Below are 21,585 nucleotides of genomic sequence, written 5' to 3'. Positions count from 1 at the left end.
CATGTGGCCTCTTATGTGTCCAGTGGGATGGGACGTGCAGAGCAGTAATGGGAACCCTGCTCTGGGAGTTCTGAGGGGGAGAGAGAAAGGAGAAACTGAAGCACAAACCCAGAGAACTAGTGCCAAAGGAATGGGTGACTTCAAGTCCTTGCACTAGTACTTCACTTAGTGAAAATAGGTTGCGACAGTGTACGGGTCGTGCAGAAACAGCTTGGAAATAGAGAGGGGATGTGAAAATGTGAAAATACCTTTGGGTTTGGTCAGTGGAGACCTCCACGTATATAGATGGGCAGTGAGATGCGGTGATGTGGTGCGAATGGAGCGTGTAGGTCCCATGTTGAGCTGCTGCTGCTCCTTGCTGTCAGTGGTCTCTGGTGGGACGGGAGGAGAAGGAAGGCTGGGGAAGCCCTTGAAGGTCACTGCGCTCCCGGGCTGTTGAGGGTAATCTGACTTGCAGAGCAGCACACGGAGCCAGTTAGCCGTTAGAAGACCATGAAAGAATTTCTGTGTGGATCTATTTATATTGATATTCTTAAAAACACGGCAAGTAAAGAGCTTTCGGAACCACTGGGGAATTCAAGTTTGGTAGATACAGAGCCCACACTTCCCTTGCAAAAAACAACACGAAGGAAGGGACGACTGGGGCGTACGGACTGAGGTGCTTTGGTGACCTGTCTCTCGGGCAGCACGGAGCAGCCCGGCAGGGAGGGCGGCTGCGCCGGGGAATGGGGCAGAAGAGCCCGTTTTTGGGCTTACGGCTGCGGCGTGGGTCTGTGCTGCTGGGTCGGGCTGCTCCGTCCCCAGGCTGCGTCTGCGGGGAGCTGAGCGCTCCCCAGCAGCAGGTTTGTACAGGCGCTGCGTCCAAACCGGGCTCCGACTAATTCGTTTCGAACCCCGCTGCGTGCGTGCAGGCGCTTCGTGCTGATGCCAGGCAGGGCTTTAAAACGCGGCTACGTTAGCTACCGTGCAAAACATCTCGGCTTATTGCTGTGAGGTCCCTTATAAAACAGTGCTCACACAACAGTCTCTTTAAAGTGAAAATTGAGCTGCCGCAGCAACCGGTGCATCCTGAAATCCCTGACAACTGCCTTGTAAAGTAATCTTAAAGCCTATCTGTCTTGACAGTGCCTCTTAATGGCTTACTAATAATGCTTTAAGATTTGCTGGAGCTCCGCCACAGCCCTGCTGTAGGTTTCTAGTGGTCTACTACGCTCTCCTCCAAGCTGAGATCCTCTCAGTTTTCCATGATGAAGCCAAATTCTCCCAAACCAGGCACCTCGGAAGGTGTTTTCCAAGTGCCCTGTTGCGGGGAGGCAGCCGGAGCAGGCTCCTGGCGGAGGAGCTGTGCGTGGTGCAGTGTACTACAGGAGGACCTTCTGTTGTCGCAGAGCCATGGGTTCGTTATCATCTATAGCCATTTTGTCATGGGTGACGTAGGAGCTACTAGGATTTCTAAAAATTAAGGGAATTGCACAAATTCCACAAGCCAAAATTCCAGCTCCAGAAACACGTGTTTTGCTACGGCGTGGGTTTTGTGCCCGTCGGTATGGGGAAGGCGTCACGTAATCCAGCCATAGAGCGCTGGGTTAAATTATTGTGTGCTGCGGGGTATTAAATCTCAGCTTTTGCTCTCCTGCGTGTGGGTGGGAGGGGGATTACTGGTGCAGACCAACGTCGCTGCTAAGATGAAGGATGTTTTTAATCTAAAGTAAAATAGCAGCCAGAACGCTCGGTGCATACCTGGGCCTTAGTCATCGCCAAAGAAGGTTTTGCGTACGATCCTGACAGCTCTGCCGAAGGGGTGGGTGCCTCCAGAGCGTTTGCGGGCGCAAGAGAGACGTCAAAGCAAAAGCGAATGGAAGCGAAGAGCTTTGCTGGTGAAGTGTTTGAATGGTCAGTTTTAACTTGGTAAACATTTGGGAGACTGTGTAGGTTCAGCCAAGCAAATGAAGAATCCTTGGGCTAAACAGGGAACAAAATGCAGCATAAGGCTGGATTTTATATTTAAAAAGTACTGACGTGCTGTATGCTCTAGCAAACAGGCGAGTGCCAGGCTCTCCTCTCCGGCCAGTCTTTCCTCCCACTCCCCTGGGGTTAACTTATGCCGTGTTAATAATTACTAGAATGTACTTTCGGGCAGGTTATTTGTTTTCCCTCCTCACGATGTGCAAGAGCGGATAATGAAATTAATTTGCACACTTTGTGAGTTTGCAAAGCTGGCTTCAGCCACGTTGCCACGATACCGTGCGGGTGCCGGCGGGTCCCCGGGCCGGTGTTTGCACAGCCGGGGCAGCGGGCTGCTATCGTGGGTAAACAGAGCTCGGAGGGGAGATGGGACGTACCCAGCCATGAGAAATGCTCTCTCCGAAGCCAGCACGGAGCGTCCGGGCTGTAAAACCCCTTTCCGATGCAGAGCGTTTAACTGTGCTGATGCCAATCAGTTAAAAGCCGATAAACAGCCAAACGAAGCCCTGAAATTCCGGTGTCGCTCCTGCAGATTGTGGAGCTCACAGTTAACACCGCTCGGGCGGCCGAGGAGCCCGCTGGTGAATTCAGGTGTCAGGTTGTACCCTCGTCTTTAAGTAATGAGTCCCGTATCCTCCAGCTGGAGGTTTGTGGTACGCAGGCCACGGTGTTTCGTGGGGGTGCTGGGCAGTGGTCCTCGGAGCTGGGCTGTTTTCGGTGAGGAGCTTGCTGGGAGGGCTGCATGGTCCGCGGGAAGCACTGGGGAGGTGGCAGGGCTTCCCCGCGCGGAGGGTGGGAACCGCAGCTCTTGGTGTTTTCCATCTCCCTTGCCATGGTGCTTGGCTGGGGGGGTAAAAGCCGTTCGGTGTAGACCTGGTTGAGCCCGCACCCTAATTCACTGCACAGGTACATGCAGTAAAGGACCGAGCCAAGAGCACGAAGCACCAAGACTGACAAAGCCCGACACTCCTGTCCTGCTCTCGGGGCCCCCCCGGGGCCGAGCCCTCCGCTGGCACCCTGTGGGGCATCTGCCTCCCGGTGCCGGGGCGGGGGGCACAGGCTTGGCCTGGCTGCATGCCGAGCTGGCTACCGCCGCACAGCCTGGGGCTTGTGAGATGGTTTTATTCCTTGGATCACGGAGACAGAAGCTGGTCGTGCTCGCCTCTCGAGGCTGCGGATCGCAGGTGGTGTGGTGCTCGGTGCGGTGTTACCGGCAGGACCTAAAACGTCTCCTTTGCCTGCTGTGATCCTGCTGGGAGCACGTGTGCTGTCTGCCAGGTGCCAGCCACGTCAGGCTGGCGCAGACCTGAGGGACCAGGTATAAATAGTACCGCTCCGGTTGTACCATTCCTACCTGTATCCTGATGATTTATGCTCCAAGGCTCGGCTCCGCGGGTCCCTTAATGTGTCATTTTGATCTATTTGCAGACTGGCTTTGGGCTGCTCTTGGGGAAGAGGCTACCTTTCGCTCGTGGCTTTTCTTTTTCTCCCCCGGGGTCAATAAGCCTGACTTTGATCCCTCCCTTCTCCAAATTTTCTACCAAGCACTGTGTTGTCACGTTGGGCTGCTCAGCCTGGGGGAGGCAGGCAAATCCAGCACGCAGCTGGGAGACAGACCTTTCTTTTTTAAGGAAGACAAGGAGGCGGCAGAGAAATCTGGTTTTCTTCCCCCAACTTGCCACACATATGTTTTGTCTGAACGTTGCCTTTTCGAAGATGCTCGGGCTCCTGGGCGAGCCGTGGTGGGGACGTGCCGTCGGTGACGGGGACATCTGCAGAGCCTCACGCTTCCCAAGGCGGCACGTGTCTGGTCAGCTGCCGACACCCAGCCCCAGGTACTCTTAACTGGGATCGTTTTTCGGCGAGTGTTTAAGCAATAGCTTTATAACAAGTTGTCTTACGAGAGGCCTCGTGTACGTGTTACTTAATTAGGCCCAAAGTCAGGAGGGGCTCTCAGTTCTTTTCTGAAGGGTAGGGGCCCATGTCCTTATGGAAATGATCTGTTAAAGCAGGCCCGTTCTTACAGCTTTCCATCACTCCCGCTCTGATGACACGTTCGACAATAGCTTTGTAGAAAAAATTGAGTTTCCCCTATCCAAGAATATACTCAGTTTGGTAAATGCATTCCTATGTCTTTATATACAATAGATCACCTTCAAAAGCACTGTAATTTGAGAGATGGAGATGGAGGAAGAAGAGAGAAGGGTTGCAGATTCATGGAGAATTAACCTTGATTTGGTTCTTGGCAAACCAGCCACGGGGTCGTGTTGTGCCCAAACCTTTCCTGCCGTCCCCTGGAAGAGGATGGCCGCTTTATCCCTACGTGTTTACGGCCGGGGTCCTTGGCAGTGTGCTGAGCCAGGCGTGAGCCTCCTGGCATCGGCACGGCCGTGGGCAGGGACCCTGCCGGCACCCACGGCAGCGGAGGCACCGCTTGCTGGACCAGGATCGGGAAAACCAGACGGGGAATTTGGCTTCTGAAACAAGACGAGCAGAAATGACGAAGGTAACGGGCAAGGTGCTTCTCCCCGTACGCCTGGCAGCCGGCGGCAGAGGGCATGTGGTTTGCTTGGAGAAACTCACGCTTTGGGTTTTTTTCGGCGCTGGCTGCAGCACGCAGAGCCCCACAGAAGCCACAGCAAGCTTTTTTCCTGTCGTACAGCTTGTTAAATAGCAGCGTGGCGGTGGTCTGTCGTCAGCAGACACGCAGCTACAGACGGAGCTCTGCTTCCAGCTTGGGCTGAAATAATCTGGGAAATCCACTGTTCTTATCAGCGTGTCGGGGCTCGGGGAGCCATGGCGGCTTTTTAAGTAGTACGAAAAGTGTGGTGACAGTTTTGTTGGGAGGGGGAAGCGGCAGTGGCGGGGAGGAAGCATTCGCAGTTCAAAACTGCGCGTGGAGCCAGCTGGGAGAGCAGCTCCCCGTGTGTGGCTGCCCTGCAGCCCAGAAATCTGCGCAGCAGACCTTCCGCTCCCTCCCCTCCCTGCCTGCAGAAGAAGAAACCCGCGGAAGCCTTTCCCCCTCCGTAGCCCGGTTGTTTCCCGGCGTTGGCTTTGTGCCGTGCGTGCACCATGGTGCGTGGTGTGTTTGTGAGCAGGGCTTTCCTGAGTTCTGCCCTGGCAGAAAACCGAAACTTTACACGGCCTTGACTTCCCCCTCTCCACCCCAAGTTCCTTTCATGCTTACAGACTTCCCAGTTCAGTGTGAGCCATGAATCAATCTTTTCCATGTCTTGAGGGAGAATGTCACGTGAGTTTGGTGTTTTGCTGGGAGTACAACGGGTTTGCAGCTTTGACGCTTTGTCCCTCACTGGGTTTTGGTGGCGGCGGTGGATTTGGCTGCCGCACCTCGTGGTGGACAGTGGTGCCTGCAAGGGCTGAGGGTGGGAGGTCTGTCTGCTTACAGCCCTGGGTTCCTTGCTGGAGAAGGAAACTCCTTCAGAGCAGAAGCTAGCTTAGGTGCCTTGGGTATTCTCAGGACGCGGATCTCCTGCCGTGGTGTCTGGGGTTCAGGAGGTCAGTTTTCCAAAGCCCGGTGTCAGAAGCGTGAGGCCTGTGCGGTGTTCTGGCACTGTCCGTGGGAGAGGGCCTCCAGGTCACCTCCACCTCTCTGCTCGAAGGCGGGTTATTACCAACGCTAGGCCAGGGGGTATTACCCTTCCTGTGTGTTTTCAGTATTGGGGGGGGGAATAAAACCTTGAGCGATGTATTAATAGAAGGTTTGGAAGGCTGATGTGGCACTTCTAATGTGAGCCCCATATAACTGGGGTCTTCTGGTTAGTTTGGAAAATCAGAGCATCCAAGCTTTCGCTGTCTTCCCTTCTCTGCTGGAGTGATACTTAGTGGTTCTGGGTTTCTCTGCTTTTCTGGATATTTTTTAATGTCTGCCCCTATTTGCTTCTTGCCCTGTCACTTAAAAGCTGCCAGTAGTATGGCAAACAAATACCAGTTTTGCTGCAAAGTGGTGTGTATATAGGTAGAACATAAACTCTAACCCACTCGCCTCAGTTGAAAAGGAGAAAGATGGCCAAAATGAAACTCCCGGATTTGCAGACCCCAAATAAGAGTAAATCCGTGAAGCTCTGTGTTTGCGTCTTCCCCAAAGCCTGATGCCTTCAGGGCCTCTGCCTGGGAAGCGGTGATGTGTGAGACTTGTTCCGTCGCCTAGTACTTGCTCCTAAATTCACCAAAATATTCCTGAGGTTCCCACGCTTGGGGGAAGCTTTGCGTGTTTGCAGTGGGCACGAGGATGCTGAGACGGGGAGGGGGAAACCGGGAAGAATTGTGCAAGAACAGGGAGGAAGAGAAATGTTTTGCTGAGGTTACCACGGGCTTTCAGGCTCACAGCTGGGAGAAGATGTTACTTGGCTGTTGCGACATCGCGGACTGAACACGAGTTTAAACGTGGACATCCCGAAGCATTTGCTCAAATCCACCAAGGCTCAAGGAGGCTTTTCATGAGGGCGTAGCTGGCGTCTGCACAGCCCACGCTGCCTGAGGCTGGTCGTAGCAGACCCCGAGCTGGAGGTCCCCTCGGCTTGAAGGATCCTGTTACAATGGCTGTGGCACCTTTTGCAAAATACTTTTGGTTTCTTTATTTCTCATGTAATTAACGTGCTTGGTCATCGTCTCCTCTCGGGCTTAAGGGCTTAAGTAATGTAGGTTTTTTTGTAGTAAAAGCTGTTTTTTGTCTGGAGCATGTAACGCAGAAAATTGGACAGGACTGGAGCAAAAGTCTCATTTGGGGTTTTACTGCAGTGTGTATGTACATTAGATATGTGTGTGTGCTTGTCTGTGCGTGTGTGTGCACGTATGCAAGTATATACAGAAATATACACTAGGAATATGTAGTATTTATTTAATTAAAGCAGCCCAAACTCACAGGGCCGGGTCTGAGTTCGCTGGCAGAACCTGCCTGCTGCGCCCCGGCCCAGCTGCGTTACGTCAGTGCGGGTACCCAGCTCCCGGAGGCGAAAAAGGCACAAAGTTATTGGTGATTTAGCCACGTAACGGAGATGCCTGCGCTAATTTAGACGGCCAAGAATAAGCACAAATGCGTTCTGCTTTCTGTTGCCTTCCTGAGCCGTCCCTCTCTGCAGCTAGGCAGCAGATGGGGCTTGCAGGAGCCGACGCGAGCTTTCTGTAGGAATGGTGTTCGCCCCGCAGCCTCCCCTTGGGACAAGTCACTAGTGCCAGGAACGGGAAGATGGAAAGTCTGCAGGTGGGGAGCACGGAGGAGCCTCAGCCCGGCCGAGGACGGAGCGGAGCGTGCCAGCAGACCCTGCCAGCCTCTCGCGCCGGGGTCCCCGGGCTGCCGCCGGGACGGTGGGGTAGGTGATGCAGCTCGCTGCCGCTTCATCTGTTGCCCTTTCGTTCACTGAGATGTGGTCGGCATCAAATCAAGGACAGCAGCGGTCAGGAATTGTCTGTGCTAACGTGTTTCTCCGTCCTGAAAATCGGGCCCAGCTCGTTTTTGGGGCTTGGCTGATGTTCATGAAGCCCTTGAGCTGCGCTTCAGCAGAGCAAACCGCAGCAGGCCACAGCCGTAGCTCCCTGCTGGGCACGGGGCGGGAGCAAACTGTCCCCAAACCGTCCTGGGAATGGAGCAGATTGCACAGATTTGTGTTCAAATTTTGCCAGAATAAGGCAGCCCTGGTCAATCCCCATCTTTCCCTGCTGGTGGGACCTCCGGGGGACAGGCTCTGAGCACAGTGGGTGAACTGAGTCTGCCCCTTGGGTTGTGGTGAGCCGCGGATAAGGGCTTTGCACTCCTCATACCTCTCAGCACACGCATTTCTGTCCCGCTTTCTGTGTGCAGGGTAGTTTGGGCTGCACTTTCTCCTCTTAAATGCATGTGACGTGCAATGCGCTGTGCAGTCTGCTTAGAGGTAGCGTTGCCCGTCGCTCTGGAGTTGCACGGTATGGCTTTGTGTAAGTCCTTGGGATGTACTTAATTAGGGAAATATTTTTCCTCCCATACGCAGCAGCAGTGGGGAAATCCGCGTGGAGTTCGTCACTGTTTTAAGCAGGCTGATGTGCAAGAAGTCCCGTAGATGGTTGTGTTGGCAGACGTGGTTACAGTGCGTCCCCGGTCGAAGCCTGATGGGTTTCTGTGTGAAGCAGAGAGGAGATGGACGAAGTGCGGAGTCTTCCCTCTCTGGCAGGTTTTGGTCTGAGCCGGCGATCCAGAGCCATCCTGCAATTCCACACCAAGAGGGCAATAGTGTCGTAAGCGGCTCTCCCGCTCTGACTAACAGCGGTGCGGCAGGGCCGTGCGCTGCTCCAGCCGCCTGCTCCAAAGCTTTCCTCATCGCAGCTGATCCCGCTCCCAGACCGCAGCTCGGAGAACCGACTGAAACAACAGTTTTGTAACCTTGGCCAGAAACCAGATAATCAGCGGCATCCAGAAATGTAGCAATATCAAGAGGCAGCTGCATATAGATAATTGAGGGAAGGGTTTGTGGGAAAAACTGCTCCCGGAGAAACCACACAGGCGGAGTGGTTGTTCGTGGTTTCAGGGTACTGTCAGGGCTCGCTTTTATTTTGGCCTTCCTGTATCCCAAGAACGGTCCCAGCTGGAGTATTCTGAATCACAGGGTAGTTGGGCAGAAATTGCCAGATATAATCTTGTTGAATAGTGACACTTGGTGTAGTAGAAAAACTTAGAGTTGTCGTCATAATTTGAGACCGGTCTTCAGATGCCGGGGCGGGAAGCGGCACTCGCAGGTTACGTGCCTGGGGGTTGTGGTTTAAATGTGACCCGTTAGCAGGGATGGTTTCACGTAGCGAGTCATCGCCGGAGAACCGTTGAGGAGTTGGATTTTCACGGTGCCCGGCGAGGTCTTGAGCATCATCTTGACTGTGGTCCTTGAAGACGTGGGTGCGTGTCCGCGTGCACAAACCACTGAGCTTCTCCCTTGCGTTATTTTCTGCAGGTCCTACCAAACACCGCGAAGGGGCATCTGTTTCGCAAATGATTGAAATACTAATAGCTGCTTTAATTCATCTTACTAATTCTACTTGGCTGCCGCATACTTGAGAAAGCAACCAAGCCTTGCCTGAGCCCCACGCAAATCCATCCAGATGGGAGTAGTTACAGGCGTATCAGGAGGTCAGGAAGCACCGTGGGTTAAGGCGAAATAAATATTTGAGAAAGGCAGAAGAAAGGACCGTTGTTGTGGGGACCAGGTAATAATTTTGAGAACAGGAGGGGAGTAGCCATGCAAATTGGTGAAGAAAGCTGTTTCATCTCTGAGAACTGATAAGGAGTGACATCCGCCTTCAAAAGTCAAGAGCAAAAAGATAGCGACTTCCCCAGGGGAAAGAACGACGATGTTGAGTTGAAGGTGAGGGCATGACGGAGCTGTGAAACTGGGGCGACCCCAGATGTGACCGCAGGCCAGCTTTCCAACCGGCTGCCTTCAGAGCAGAGAGATGCAGAGATCCCTCCGCTTCCCTTGTTTTGGTAATGGCTGTAAGAATTAGCACCTCGTGCTGCGAATAGCTAATCTTGGTGACGGCCTGTTGTAAGGCTGCTGAATGAAACACACCTGTGTTTGCCCTGCTGGCTTGCAGGCCGCCTCCTGCTCTTGGGCTTATGTACCGATGGTGGAAAAAGATGGACTTTACTCTGCCGGAGCCGAGCCGGAGCACAAAGAACAATTGTTCCTTGTTCCTCAAAGTGCGGGTCCCGCTGGTGCTCGCAGGCAATTTTGGGTACTAATCATGAGTTATATTGGCGTAACAGGTAAAGGAAAAGCTGGTGAAGAGCAGCTGGGCGCTGTGTCGGTAATAGGACCCTAAACAAGATGCACATGGGCAGTGCTGGGTTGGAGTGATGGTGGCTTTTTTGAACATGCGAACCTGGTAGTGATGAACGCCGTGGTTTTAGTGCCGACTCAGCAGGTCCCACTGTACTGCAGGGCTCGGAGATGGTCTTTGCTGGGGTGGCAAACATCTCAGTAGAGGTATCAGCAGGGTGATGGAGAAGGGCAGAGTTCAGCACGTTGAAAGACCTCAGCTTCTGTTTTTGTCCCCACGCTTTCCAGTGCGAGGGGTAAGGGATCAAATTTTGGATGTGGTCTGTGTGAGTTGTTATTTTAAGGCAATTTTCGTAAGATTCGAGGACACCTGCTTTTCTGGGACAGGGCCCTCAAAAGGAGCCTGAGGTTTGAAAATTTTCATGTTTCGATGGGACTTGTCCATATTCCAACTTTTTCAGACGAAACAAATGTGTTGGATTTGTGCAAATAACGTCTGCGCCTCTAATTACCGTCCTTGCACCAGAGTTTTTTGTAACGGGTAAGAGCCTCCAGCCAGCTTTCTTCTTATTGTCTGGCATTTAAAGACGTCTGCGCAATCTTTTTTTACTCCAAGCTGGCAGGGGACGGGCAGGCTCCAATGCACAGATCTTGGGCATGAGCTCATTTGTTGTGGCTTCAGATAAGAGATGGCAGGAGCCCGGCTGGTCTCCACGCAGCAGGGTGAGAGCCGGGCCCTGCAGGAGGACAGGGTTGGAGGGACAGGATGGATGGACAGCCCAGGCAGAGCTCTCCCTCCGCCTTGGACATACATCTGAAAGCGTTTGAGGACTTCAGCGCTGTTTGCATTTTCTCTTGTCACAATACGGATGTCGCTCGCTGTGCCTGTGAAGGCAGGAGGCATAGGGATAGAGGGTTGGGTTGGGATAGGGCCTGTTGGGTTTGTGGAGGAGGAATCTCCTCTCCTGTCAGGCACGGTGTTGGCTGTGTACGTCTGTGCCCATCACGACTTGCCCATCGCCTTCACTGGGAGCCCAGTCCTGGCTAATGGGTGCGACTGGTCCCGCGCTGCCTCCCAGTCAACCCAGTGGGATGGAGCATGGAGCCAGCAGCGCTCTCCTCCTCCTCTTCCTGCAGCTCCAAGGGACAGATGACACCCCCCACCCCCCCTTCCCTTCCCATCCCTTTTGGGACCATTGCCTTTTGAGGTCCTCCACAGAAATGTTTGCTCTTGGTGTGTGGCTTTGCCTTGGCACGCCCTGGGCGAAATAAAAACCATTTTCGACTGGTTCCTCGCCCCAGCGAGAGGAGAGGATGGTGCGTGTGTGCATGCATGGCTGGAGCTGGCTCTGCGGAGCCCTCCCGTTCCCCGCCGGTCTCGCTCGGCACAGCTCCAGCCCCACACCTGGGCGTGCTCCTGACAGTCCTGTTACTCCACCCTCCGGGAAGGCGCTCGGGGTGCCGCGGGGGCCCTGACCCCCCTGTCTGCCAGCCCCTGCCACGGGGGGAGGCAGTGGCTGGGAGGACCTCATCCCTCTCCCCACCACGCAGGGTGACCGGGCTGGCTGTGGTGTCCGCTTTGCCAGCTTTCTCCCTGCAGGCAATATCTCCGGCGTGTGATACTCCGGGAGCTTGGGACCACCACGGCCTTCCCTGCCGGCACCCGGTGCCTCTGGCTGGAACCGGCCATCCCGAACTGGTGGGAGCTGCCGTGTCCAGTCTGGCCAGGTCCCGGGGCAGACTCTCCCTCTCCGTAGCTCTTTCCCCGGGGAAAGCCGGGGGGCTGCTGCTGGCCAGGCCAAGGGCTGGCGTGCGTGGGGACGGCGGCGCGCGCAGCCGGGGCTGGCGGCCGGCCAGAGGTAAACGGCTCCTTTTGTTTTCCCGGAGAAGTGCGAGGGATTATATTCCGTTGAGCTCACTCGGTCTCCCGCTTCTTATTGTGCGGCAGACGTGTAATCATCTAGTTCAAGGAGCTTAGTTAATTGTTTACAAAATAGGAAGGGTGATGATTGTCTGCTGGTAGGGAGGTGAGGTTGAGAGGGGGTGTCGTGGAAAAGGGGGTGGCTTGTCCAGCGCCCAGATTAGGAGGGATTGAAGCCAAATTGCAGTTCTGCAACCCGAGATTTGCGACTTCGAAATGCTCCGCCGTCGCCGCGGCGAGCCGGGGATAACTCTTCCAAACCGGGAATTCGTTACCTCCCCTCTGACTCTTATTAAACGTGCTTAAAAATGAAACGAAGACTGCGAGCGTTGTTGGTAATTGTTGTGCAAATGTAATACTCCCTCCAAGCTGTTAAACAGGCCAGTGCTCTGTTTACATGGAGAGGCAGCCAGCTTTCCAAGTGTAATGAGTCAGCTAGATGAACAGAAGGGGTGCAGAATTAATCTGGCATCCGTCTGGCCTTTTCTCGGTTAAACAGGTTTTCGAAGCTCCACGTGAATAGGTACCTGCCCCGGTTACAAACAGCCCCAAAGACGTCGCGAGTGGGCAGAATTTTGGGGGGAATTAAATTGACAGCCTGCAGGCCATGAAACGGTTTTAGCCAGGCACTGGAAACGATGTGGTTTGAATTCTTGGCCGTTGGAGGCCGGGAGCGGAGTGTGCCCTGGTCCCAGCCGTGCTGTTCCCCGCGCTCATGACCGGCATACGCGAAGCTGCTGGTTTTTAATATCCTTTGCAAAGTGCAAATAAATTTCCGTTGCCTGACACGTCATCTGAATTTTCACTTCTTAGATTTGCAGTGAATATTGAAGTAAATCTGTTCAGGTGGCCGGCTCCACGTCCTCCGCACTGACCCAGTGCTCCTGCCGGCTCCCGCCTCCTCCCAGGAGAAACGTGCTCGTTTCTCCTTTATCTGTACCTTAAAAAGCACCAGTAGGTGAAACTGACGGGAAAAAATTCTTAAACTGTGCAAATTGGTTAATGATGGGCTGGCAGAGTGAGGTTCCTGAGGCTGTAAATGGCTGAAGCCGCTTCTAGAGGAAGGAATCGCAGCACCTGGGACCCCAGCGACGTGCAGCATCGAGGGGACACCTTGGGCACTGGGGCAGTGCCTTCGGTGGAGCATCACCAGTGCCAGGAGAGCCACAGTGCTGTGAAACGTGACGTCTTGCTGGCCGGTGAAGCCCTGGCTGGGTGTGTGGGAGCGCTGAGACCAGGGAGGCTCGCTCTTGGCTTCAGGTTTTGCGAGCTCCAGGCTCTCCCTGCCGGCGCCGAGCCTGCCCGGGGACGGCTGAGCTGCCTTTTTAAGGTGCTGTTTTCAGTCAGCCCTTGCGGTGCTTGAACTCTGGCGCTTGTGCTGGGCTGCAGGCCCTTCAAGTGATGAAGAGCAGAAATTTGGAGGCTCTGACAGAAAATTGTGTATTTTCTCTTTATGGACATGCTGGGTGGGTATGATGAATTTTCTTCACTTTCCCCCCTTGTTTTTGCTTCCCATCTGCAGCAACGAGGGAGGCTGATCAGCCTGCTCGTGTCTTTGCCAGTTTGCGTCCTTTCCTGCTTTCGCATCCAAAAGGAAAGGGCTGGGGGCTCCTGACTGGGGGTCCCGAAAGTCAGCGCGGCAGCTTGTCTCTGCATCAAGCAGACACAAAGTGGCCTCAGTCCCCGAGCAGACACAAGGGGGACACAAAGTGGCCTCAGTCCCCAAAGCCTCCCTTCCTAATCATGGGTAACTGTCCTCCCGCAGCCCAGGCGGAGGAGCCAGGGCAGAGGATTAGCCCCTTGGAAAGCACAGTCTCCTGCTGAAAATGCCAGCGCCGGGATGTCTTAGCACTGTGTGCGGTGCATTGGTCTGGGAATCTGTGCTGCTGCAGGGCTGGGACGGGGCCTCAAAAATCACTTTTTTACCAAAAAAAAAACCAAAACCCACCCACAAACCAACGCAAAGGGCCCTAAAGCCTCTGAAGCGTAAATGAAACATTTAAATTACGAAGGGATTTCCAGGGAACTTCTAAAAGACAAGGCTGATGAAAGCACTGCGCTAGTTTTCCTCTAGCCTTTAACCCCCTGTCCTGCCCCAGCCCCCGCAGGGGACCCAGCCCCCGGTGGGAAGGTGCTGGGATCTCCTGATGCTGCCCGGGACCGGGTTCAAGGTCCGCACTGCTTCGTCCCCTGTCCCCGAGCCCGCGGGAGGGTTTGGCTCCATTCCTCTCCTCTGTTTTCTTTCTCTCTCCCCGCCCACAGAATTCCCATCTTGTGATGGAGCGCTGCGTGACTTTGTTCCTGGACAATTTCCTGCAATTGTAGCTCTGCAGAAACCCAGCCGCTATTATAAGAAGTTAATGGGTGCAATGTGGAGTGTTGTCAGGTGGCAATTAGCTGGGGAAAGAGTTTTCAAATGGTGCCTGTTTATGCCGTTTCAGCGTAAGTACAACGAGACCTTTGCTGTAGGGATTGATGCGGGTCACTTCTCGGAGATATACTGTTGCACGGATGCTTTTTAGCCTCTGGTCTCGGGAGAGGAGATATTTTTGTTCACCTAAAAAGGCCTTGCCTGCCTTGGCTTCAGCTGGTATTTCTGATCCCTGTTGCAGCTCGTGCTTTGCTGTATTTCAGATGTCAGTTGTCTTTTCAGCCCTGTAACCAGGCAACACATGGCAGGAGCAGGGAGCGCTTTGTTATTCTCCAAATTGTCTTACCTAGGCCAAGGCGCGGCGGCAGCGGCGGTGCCGGGGTGAGGAGCCCGTGGCGAGCCGCTCCGGGAACGCTGTGCCCCCTCGGCGTTTTCTGGTCTTGTCTCATCATGGCGTCACGTTCAAAAAGTGTGTTTTATAAGTAGGTTTTGTGATTTCGTGATGTGCGTGTTGGTCCTGTGGGCGTCTGGGAATTCAGCCTGACAAACCAGGGGAGCAGGGCTGTCCCTGCCCCGGACGCATACCCAGGGGTCCATCCCCGGGTCCCCGCACTCTAGACAGAGCTGGAGCTGCAAGAAGCTTTACGTAGGCTTGCCAGGATGCTGTAGGTGAAGAACGGGAGGGATATTGTTCTTTGTTTGGGCATGATCCGTTTTAAGCTATCCCTTGGACATGAAACAAGTCATGTTTGCAGCTGCAGGTCCCAGCTCGCTTCCCATGCGGAAGGTGGCAGAAGCCAGCAGCGGTTTTGCCCGGCGCTTGGAGGTGCTCTGCCATCCCGGTGTTGCCGTTGAAGAGTTTGGTGGGGGTTTATCCCCATGGGAAGTGTCTTAACTTTTTCCCCCCGGTGGAAGATCCTTTGGAGGTGTCTAACTTCTCTTTTCCTCTCTCTAAACAGACGGTTGATGATGAAGCGATGGCAGCATAAATGAAGATCAAGTAAGGAAGGCAGAACGATGCCCAAGGGTGGGTGTTCTAAAACACCACAGCCAGAAGATTTCTCTCTCAGCAACGACATGGTGGAGAAACAAACGGGGAAAAAGGTAACGTGTTTGGTTCGCTTGCCTTCCTTTAGAGATGCTGCCCCTTGTGCCTGACGTTTTCAAGCCGCGGCAGTATTGCATGTGGCAGGAGGTTGCCGTGGGCTGTTATCAATGGAATCAAATCCGTGTATTGGTGTGCTGCCAGCTGATGGGGTCCGCTTTATTTCTCGGTGGCTGCAATACTTCCCGGGAGGTGCTGCGGCCACGTAGGCCCGACTCGGCCAAGCAACGGGGGGATGCTTTGGAAGATCCTCTGTGCGTTTTTAAGGCTTTCTGCAGTAAGCTGTAGAAGGAGCAAGTAATGCAGTGATCTGGCAAGTGCGTGCTGTGCGAGGGAGGAGTTTCTCCTCCTCCTCTGGCTGTAAATGCTGCGTCTGTGTCAGGCTCGGCTGGTCTTGCTTCACCCAGAAGTCTGGGCTCTGAGTGTGGCCTGACCAGGACTCAGCGCGTGAGCTGCTCTGCTGAAATTACCGCTTTGGGGTTTTATGGGAAGTGTTTAGGTTTTGACTGGGCTTGAGGTGAGGTTACTGAGATGAAATCTGAGTTTAAAGATAAGTGAGTTCACGCTTCTCTCCTTCATTCCCAGATTTCTTGGTTTGCTCCGGACTTAAGCTCTGCCTCCTCTCATTCAGCTTTTTTTCATCCTTCTCAGTATTGGTAGTTTCCAGTGAATAGTTCTGCAGAAAGCTGTGTACAAGCGTTACCTTTAAATAAAAATTAAAAGCTACATCTGCTGTATTCCGCTATGGAAACAGATATCATCCGCTTTCCTCCCACCTCCTTGCTCCAGTTTCTCAGCGCTCCCCCAGGAGTTTCTGCCAGGCCCCGGGAGCTGAAGCTGAGCTTTGCGAGCCCCGGCGATGCTCTGCCTCTTGCTCTGTCGCTTCCCCGGCCACCCCGCCCGTGTTGATGATGGTGACTCCCCTTATGATTGAGGTCCTATTATTGACAAAATGACAAATAACCGGTGGGAAAATCCCAGGCAGAAGTTTGGTTATCGAGCGTGCTGGTTCCCCTTTCCGTGTCACCGGGCGTGCATGGGTCCGGTCCAGGAGCCGTGCCGAGAGCCGGAGCTTCTAGGAGGGGGGACAAAAACTAGGAGCAGGGGTGTTGGAGGTGAAACAGCTGCCCTGTCGCGTTGGGAAGATACCAGCATTTACCCTGGGAAATGAGGCTGAGCCCGGCAGCGCAGGATATGTAAATACAGGGTTTTGTCTGCGCTGTGTAAGAAGCTTAATGTTGGCGCAGGTGCTTCGGGAGGGAGAGGATCAGTTATAATATGAATCAGCTCCCATTTTATTTCATCCACTCGCGCCAGCTTAAAGGCTGCATGTTATTTACAGAGCAGGTTTGTTGAGCGGCGCTAGGGATGCCGGGAACTGGAGTTATCTCCCGCTGGCTAAATAACTAGGACACAAATAATTTTGTGCTTCCCATTCAGAGGCGTCAGCGCAGACCTGCGGAGAGTGGTATTGAGTAAGGATGGGGACGAGCCTTTCTGCTCACTTCATTCTGCTCTTCTCAATGGAGAAAAAAACTTGCAGTCCTCCGGGGGCTGAGCTGAGATCCAGCCTAAGCGGCCGAAGGACATGGTGCAGCAAATCGCCCCGTTTCTAGTTAACTCTGGAGCGTGAGCTGGAGCAGTGACTCAGGGTAAAAGCACTCGGTCGTTAGACCTCCTCCTTCCAGACGCTGTTGTACCTGCCTGTCAAGCAAGCGGCTGCTTTTAATTTATCTTGCCTTTGTCAACACTTTCAAAGGCCCGAGCCCGCGGCTTGGCAGACGCCGGCTGGCGGAGGCTCGCTGGGGAAGGCAGAGAGCGGCTGCGGCAGAGCCGGCACCGAGCCGCACGGAGGGACCCGCACCCACCGGGGCTGCCCGCGACAGGGCACAGGGCGAGTGTGGTGAAGCAATAGCTGCGTTGCCACTTAGTTTTTCTCTCCATGTGGCCTTAGTATCGACCGTCGTTTTAACATCAGCTTCATGTGTTGGGGCTGTGAAGCTCCAGCACTGAAGGCGAGTGACGGCGCAGGATGCTCGGCGGTCCTGGGGTTGCGGTGGGCTGAGCGCCGCAGGAAACGTGTGAGTTCTGCGCTTGAAAAGACGCGACAGCCGGGCTCTCCGGGAGGCTGCCCTGTCTGCAGAGGGCTCGCGCTTTGTGGAAGAGGATGCGAGCTGCTGCCTTTCGGTTGCAGAGCTAATTATAAGAGGGAACTCCTCCTTGCTCCCCGCTCCGTGCCCTTCCAGGGGAGGGACCTATTAACTCGTGCGACGTCGCTTGTGCTGGCGCAGCCACGAGAAGCAGTTTACAGGCCGTGTCTCTGTTGCCCTCCGTGGCCGACAGCATGAGATGCTTCGTCTGCTTTGCTGCCGTTGAGCGAGGAGCCGTTTCTCCCGGGGTTAGCGGAGGCAGCCAGGCGGCCGGTCGGGCCCTTGCCAGCCTTATATGGCTGCGCACAGCCTGCCCGGGGCGGGCTGCCCGCAGCCGCCTCCTGCTCGAGTTCCGTCTGAAGGGTTTTGTAAAAATATGCACACCATATATGAATAATTCTCCTTTCTGGTGTAGATCCGCAGATCCCCGTACCCAGAAGCAGATTACTCATGACTTAGGCTGAGCAGAACGCCGCAGCAAGAATTATATTGGTTGTCGAAACCATTTCCTGATGTGCCTGGGACCGCTCGCTGCGTGGTTACACCGTGTGCTCAGAGGCTGCGGCTGCAGAGGATTTGTCTCTTTATGGGCAAATGCTCCCGCTTGCATAGCGGGAACGGCGGTTGAACACGGAGCAGGGCAGCACTTGACCCCTGGTTTTTGCCGGTAGGAGCTAGCAGAGGTTAGCCGAGCAAACTGGGCAGAGAAGACATTAAGAAAACTGCTGAAGGTGCTGCCTTCTCGCCCCCACCCTTTCCCAGGTGACAGGGGTGGTGGTTCCTCAGGGAGGGAGCCTCGCTGGGGGAGCCGATACAGGCGGATCAAACTCACTTGGCTTCCACAGGAGAGAAGGGGGAAAACTACTACACTTTTCATCCATAATAATTTCAGTAGCATGGATACGTTTTGCTCCTATTTCGTTATTTTTCTTGCCCTTCAAAAAAGTTTTTTTGCTTTTTCTCCTTGCTATTCTCCCAGTTCCAGAAAAGAGAGTGTAGTCCTTATTTCTCGATTCTTCTTGAAACCTGTTGGACTGTTAGGGCTGTGCTGCGCCGTACGAACCTGCGCCGGGCTGTGCATCCAGCACAGAGCCCCCCGCCGGGGCCTGAAACGTGCAGACTTAGATACCGAAGAGCCGAGGCTCCAGTGAGGATAAGCAGCCCGTAGTCGCTGCAGGGCAGTGTTTCCTACAAACCTCCGTGAAGGCCCGAGGCACGCGGGAAAGGGGCTTCAGTTCCAGTTGTCTCCGTAATGTTTTGTTGCAACGTTGATCGTGACCCGAATTCAGACTTTCTGAAACTTGGGGGGTGTGCGTGTGTGTATGTGTTGTGCTCTGGTTTTGGAAAGGACACAAGGGGACCCAGGGTTCGGGGATACCGGCACTTGGTTTCCACCACGTCCAGTGTGCTCTCTGGGTAAAATCCGTCCCTTTCTGTAGCGCAGGGTGTGAACCCTTGTCCTGCCCCTTCTCTCCCCCGCAGCAGAGACCTGGTCAGGAAACGGCAAACTGTCGAGGGAAACTCCCGCTCTCGCAGCGTTTTGCCGACGGCAGGAGTTTGATGAGGGGCATCGCCCAGGGGCCACGAGTGTTGGAGCCCTTGGTCCTCCCGGGCTTCTCTCCTCCCAGGCTGGTTCTGTTCATCGCTGCTTATTTTTTACTGGCATCGGAACCTGAAATGCATTCAACTCATTTTGGGAGAACAAAGGGCTTTGGGGGATTTCCATCGCTGGCAATGCGAGTCTTTGCATAAGCGGCTGGGATGTGAGTCAGGTTTTGTCGGCGCTGAAGCGCGGGCAGGGCTCCGGCGCGGCTCCGGGCGGGCAGAGGCGATGGCTCAGCGTCCGTGTGCGAGCACCGACGGCACAGCCCCGCTGCGCCCAGCGCCGGGACGGAGGGGAGGAGCGGGCTGCGGATGCACGGCCCATCCTGTAAAGCAAGATCAGCTTCTCTGCTGGAAATAGAAATGCCTTTGCATGGGTTTGTATGTGGATGCAGAATTTTGCATCTAAAAGAACCATGTGTTTGGGTTTGCTCTTGAGACGCTACGTTAAGCTGGCCTGGCTGGAGTTCTGCGTGAGGGTGAAAAGTGGCTTTTATTTGAATATGTCATTAATGGCCTCAGCAGATTGCTATCAGGGTCTCGTGCTGATTAGATCTTTCTCGTAAAGAGAAGTCAGCACAGAGGCGGTGAAGCGCTTCCAGTCCATCCGCTGCACGCGTGGCTTACAGCGACGTAGCATCTCACGGCAGACAGCTTCTGGGGGCCGGTTCCTGGTCGGTCTGTGCTCCAAGCCCTGGCGGCTGATAGCAACTTGTGATGCGTCTTTTAACTGTAGCAAGTGTAAATCGTGCTGGGTTCGGTTATTCATATAGTAAATCTTACTAATAACGTAACGCGAGGGTAGGGGATTTTTCCTGAAGTCATGGTCTGCTGTCTGCCCTTTGCCAGAGCAGCTTTTGTTAACACCTGCGGAAGGGGAACTTGTCTCTGTTGCTGAGCTCTCGACAGTACCCCCGTCCCCAGGCTTGTCTGTTACCCTCAGCAAGAGCTGCCCGGCCTTGGAGAGCCCCGAGCCTGTCTTACACACAGATGTTCATACAAGTTTCTCTGCAAGGTCGATTAATTTGGATTTGTTCCTTTTGTGAAGCCTGATTCAGAGGAGCCTGAGCTTACTTCAAACAGGAGACCTAAAAACAAAAACAGCTTCTACTCGAGAAAAGGGCAACATTCTTCTTTACAAAATTGGAAATAATGAGGGAAGTAAAGCTTAAAATAAGAAAATGAAAATGCGCGTCACTTTCAGGAATATGATTCTCCAAGATGCCTTAATTTCTCTGCGGTGGTTTCGACGCCAACTGCTGCAGGCGTCCTCAGCAGGTCGCTGCTTTCCAGGGGGGAGCGAAGTTTGGATCTTCTTTGCTCCAATTAGTATAAAAGGTTATCGTTGTGCTACTGTACAAATTAATCTTCAAAGCAGTGCCGGGACTGCCGCCACTTCCTTGGTTCCTTGGTATTTAGTTTTGCTGAATTTACTGGATTAGCAGCTCCGAGCGTTAGGGCGAATGCAAACGAAGCGTTGCCCGAGCGTGCCCGACGCTGGGATTCGCACAGCCGGTGCCATTTCCATGCCGGGCTCACCGTCTTGTCTGGGAAGGGTTTTTGCCTAATTCCTCTCTTCTTTGTCTTTCCTCCAACACGGAGCTTTTAACAACATCGCAGTAACTTTCTAGAATAAGTTGCGTTTTCACCTGTCATGCGCTTTTTCTTATTCCTGAGCGTGCAGAGATCCCGAACGGCGTTAATCCAGCAGGCGGCTGACCTGGCTTGTGGGCACCACACGTCCCCTGCGCCTGCAGGTTTGGGCTTTCGCACCACAGCGGCAAAGTCCAAAGATTAAGGGAGTTTTAGAGAAGGTATGTTTTAAAAAAAGCTGTCACCAATCGTCCTTTGCTTTTAAGTGGGGTGCGAGAGCAGCGGCGCTGCCCAGAGCCGGGTTGCCTGCGAGGCAGAGTGCTTTTCAGGCAGCAGAGGACTTGTCGGGGTTTGCTCCAGCTGAAATCTATTTTAAGGTGACAAACAAGGAAAGGATTCGTATTTTTTGTGTTGAGCACAATTGACCTCTTGTTGGAGCTCCCGACGTGAAACTGGTGTCTGGAAGAAATGCTGGGAGTGGAGGAAATCCCACCGCGGGGGGCCGGGGTCTCAGCCGCATCCTGACCTCCTGCTGCGAGAGCAGGCGAAGAGTACGTTAGCACTGCAACAGTAGGTGGAAGAGGCTGCTCAAAGGGCCTGGGTGTGGAGATTGCAGTACAGACACCGAGCGTGAAGGCCGATGCAGGGAGGCATCATTTTCGAAGCGTCAGCTATGACTGATCCACCTCAGAATCTTCTAGAAGTACCTCTCTTACCGAGGACTGCCAGCACTCGGTGCTGGCAAACCTGCGCCCCAGGTGCTGGACGTGAGAGGCGCAAACGCACTTTCAGAGCAGGAAAAGGTGCTGGGTTTCACCAACACTTTGTGCCCGATCCCGTGGCTCCCCGGTGGCGGAGCAGCTGGGATGCGATGTGTGCAGGTGTGAGGAGGAGACATGCCCACGGTCTTCTCTGGTTTTACGCTCTTATCCCGGGCTCTGACTTTTAAGGGTAAAAATTGGTGGGCTGATGGTTGTCTTGAAGTGCAGCTGAAGTTTTTGAGGGGAACGTTGGGGCCGCATCTCTGCAGTCGCTACACCTGGGGAAGATGGTGCTTTTACGCAGGCTCTCGGATACTCAACACTGACGCGGGGTTAGCGGGGTGTGAGTGTAGCGTT

The 21,585-nt window shown here is 54.1% G+C and overlaps 1 protein-coding gene across 14 annotated transcripts in view; it reads left to right on the top strand.

The window, feature by feature from the left end:
- ANKRD11 (ankyrin repeat domain containing 11) overlaps window positions 1-21,585 on the top strand; it is a 159,044-nt gene that overhangs the window by 102,297 nt on the left and 35,162 nt on the right. For all 14 annotated transcript variants that reach the window (XM_054199225.1, XM_054199236.1, XM_054199228.1 and 11 more), the window contains one exon: window positions 14,977-15,121. In XM_054199225.1, coding sequence (XP_054055200.1) covers window positions 15,035-15,121 — 87 coding nt within the window. In that variant the 5' untranslated portion in view covers window positions 14,977-15,034. The remainder of the gene's footprint in view (window positions 1-14,976; window positions 15,122-21,585) is intronic.

Source organism: Rissa tridactyla, chromosome 4, assembly GCF_028500815.1.
Source record: "Rissa tridactyla isolate bRisTri1 chromosome 4, bRisTri1.patW.cur.20221130, whole genome shotgun sequence".
NCBI lineage: Eukaryota > Metazoa > Chordata > Aves > Charadriiformes > Laridae > Rissa > Rissa tridactyla.
The sequence above is the reverse complement of the archived record's forward strand: the minus strand, read 5'-3'. Positions and strand labels throughout refer to the sequence as shown.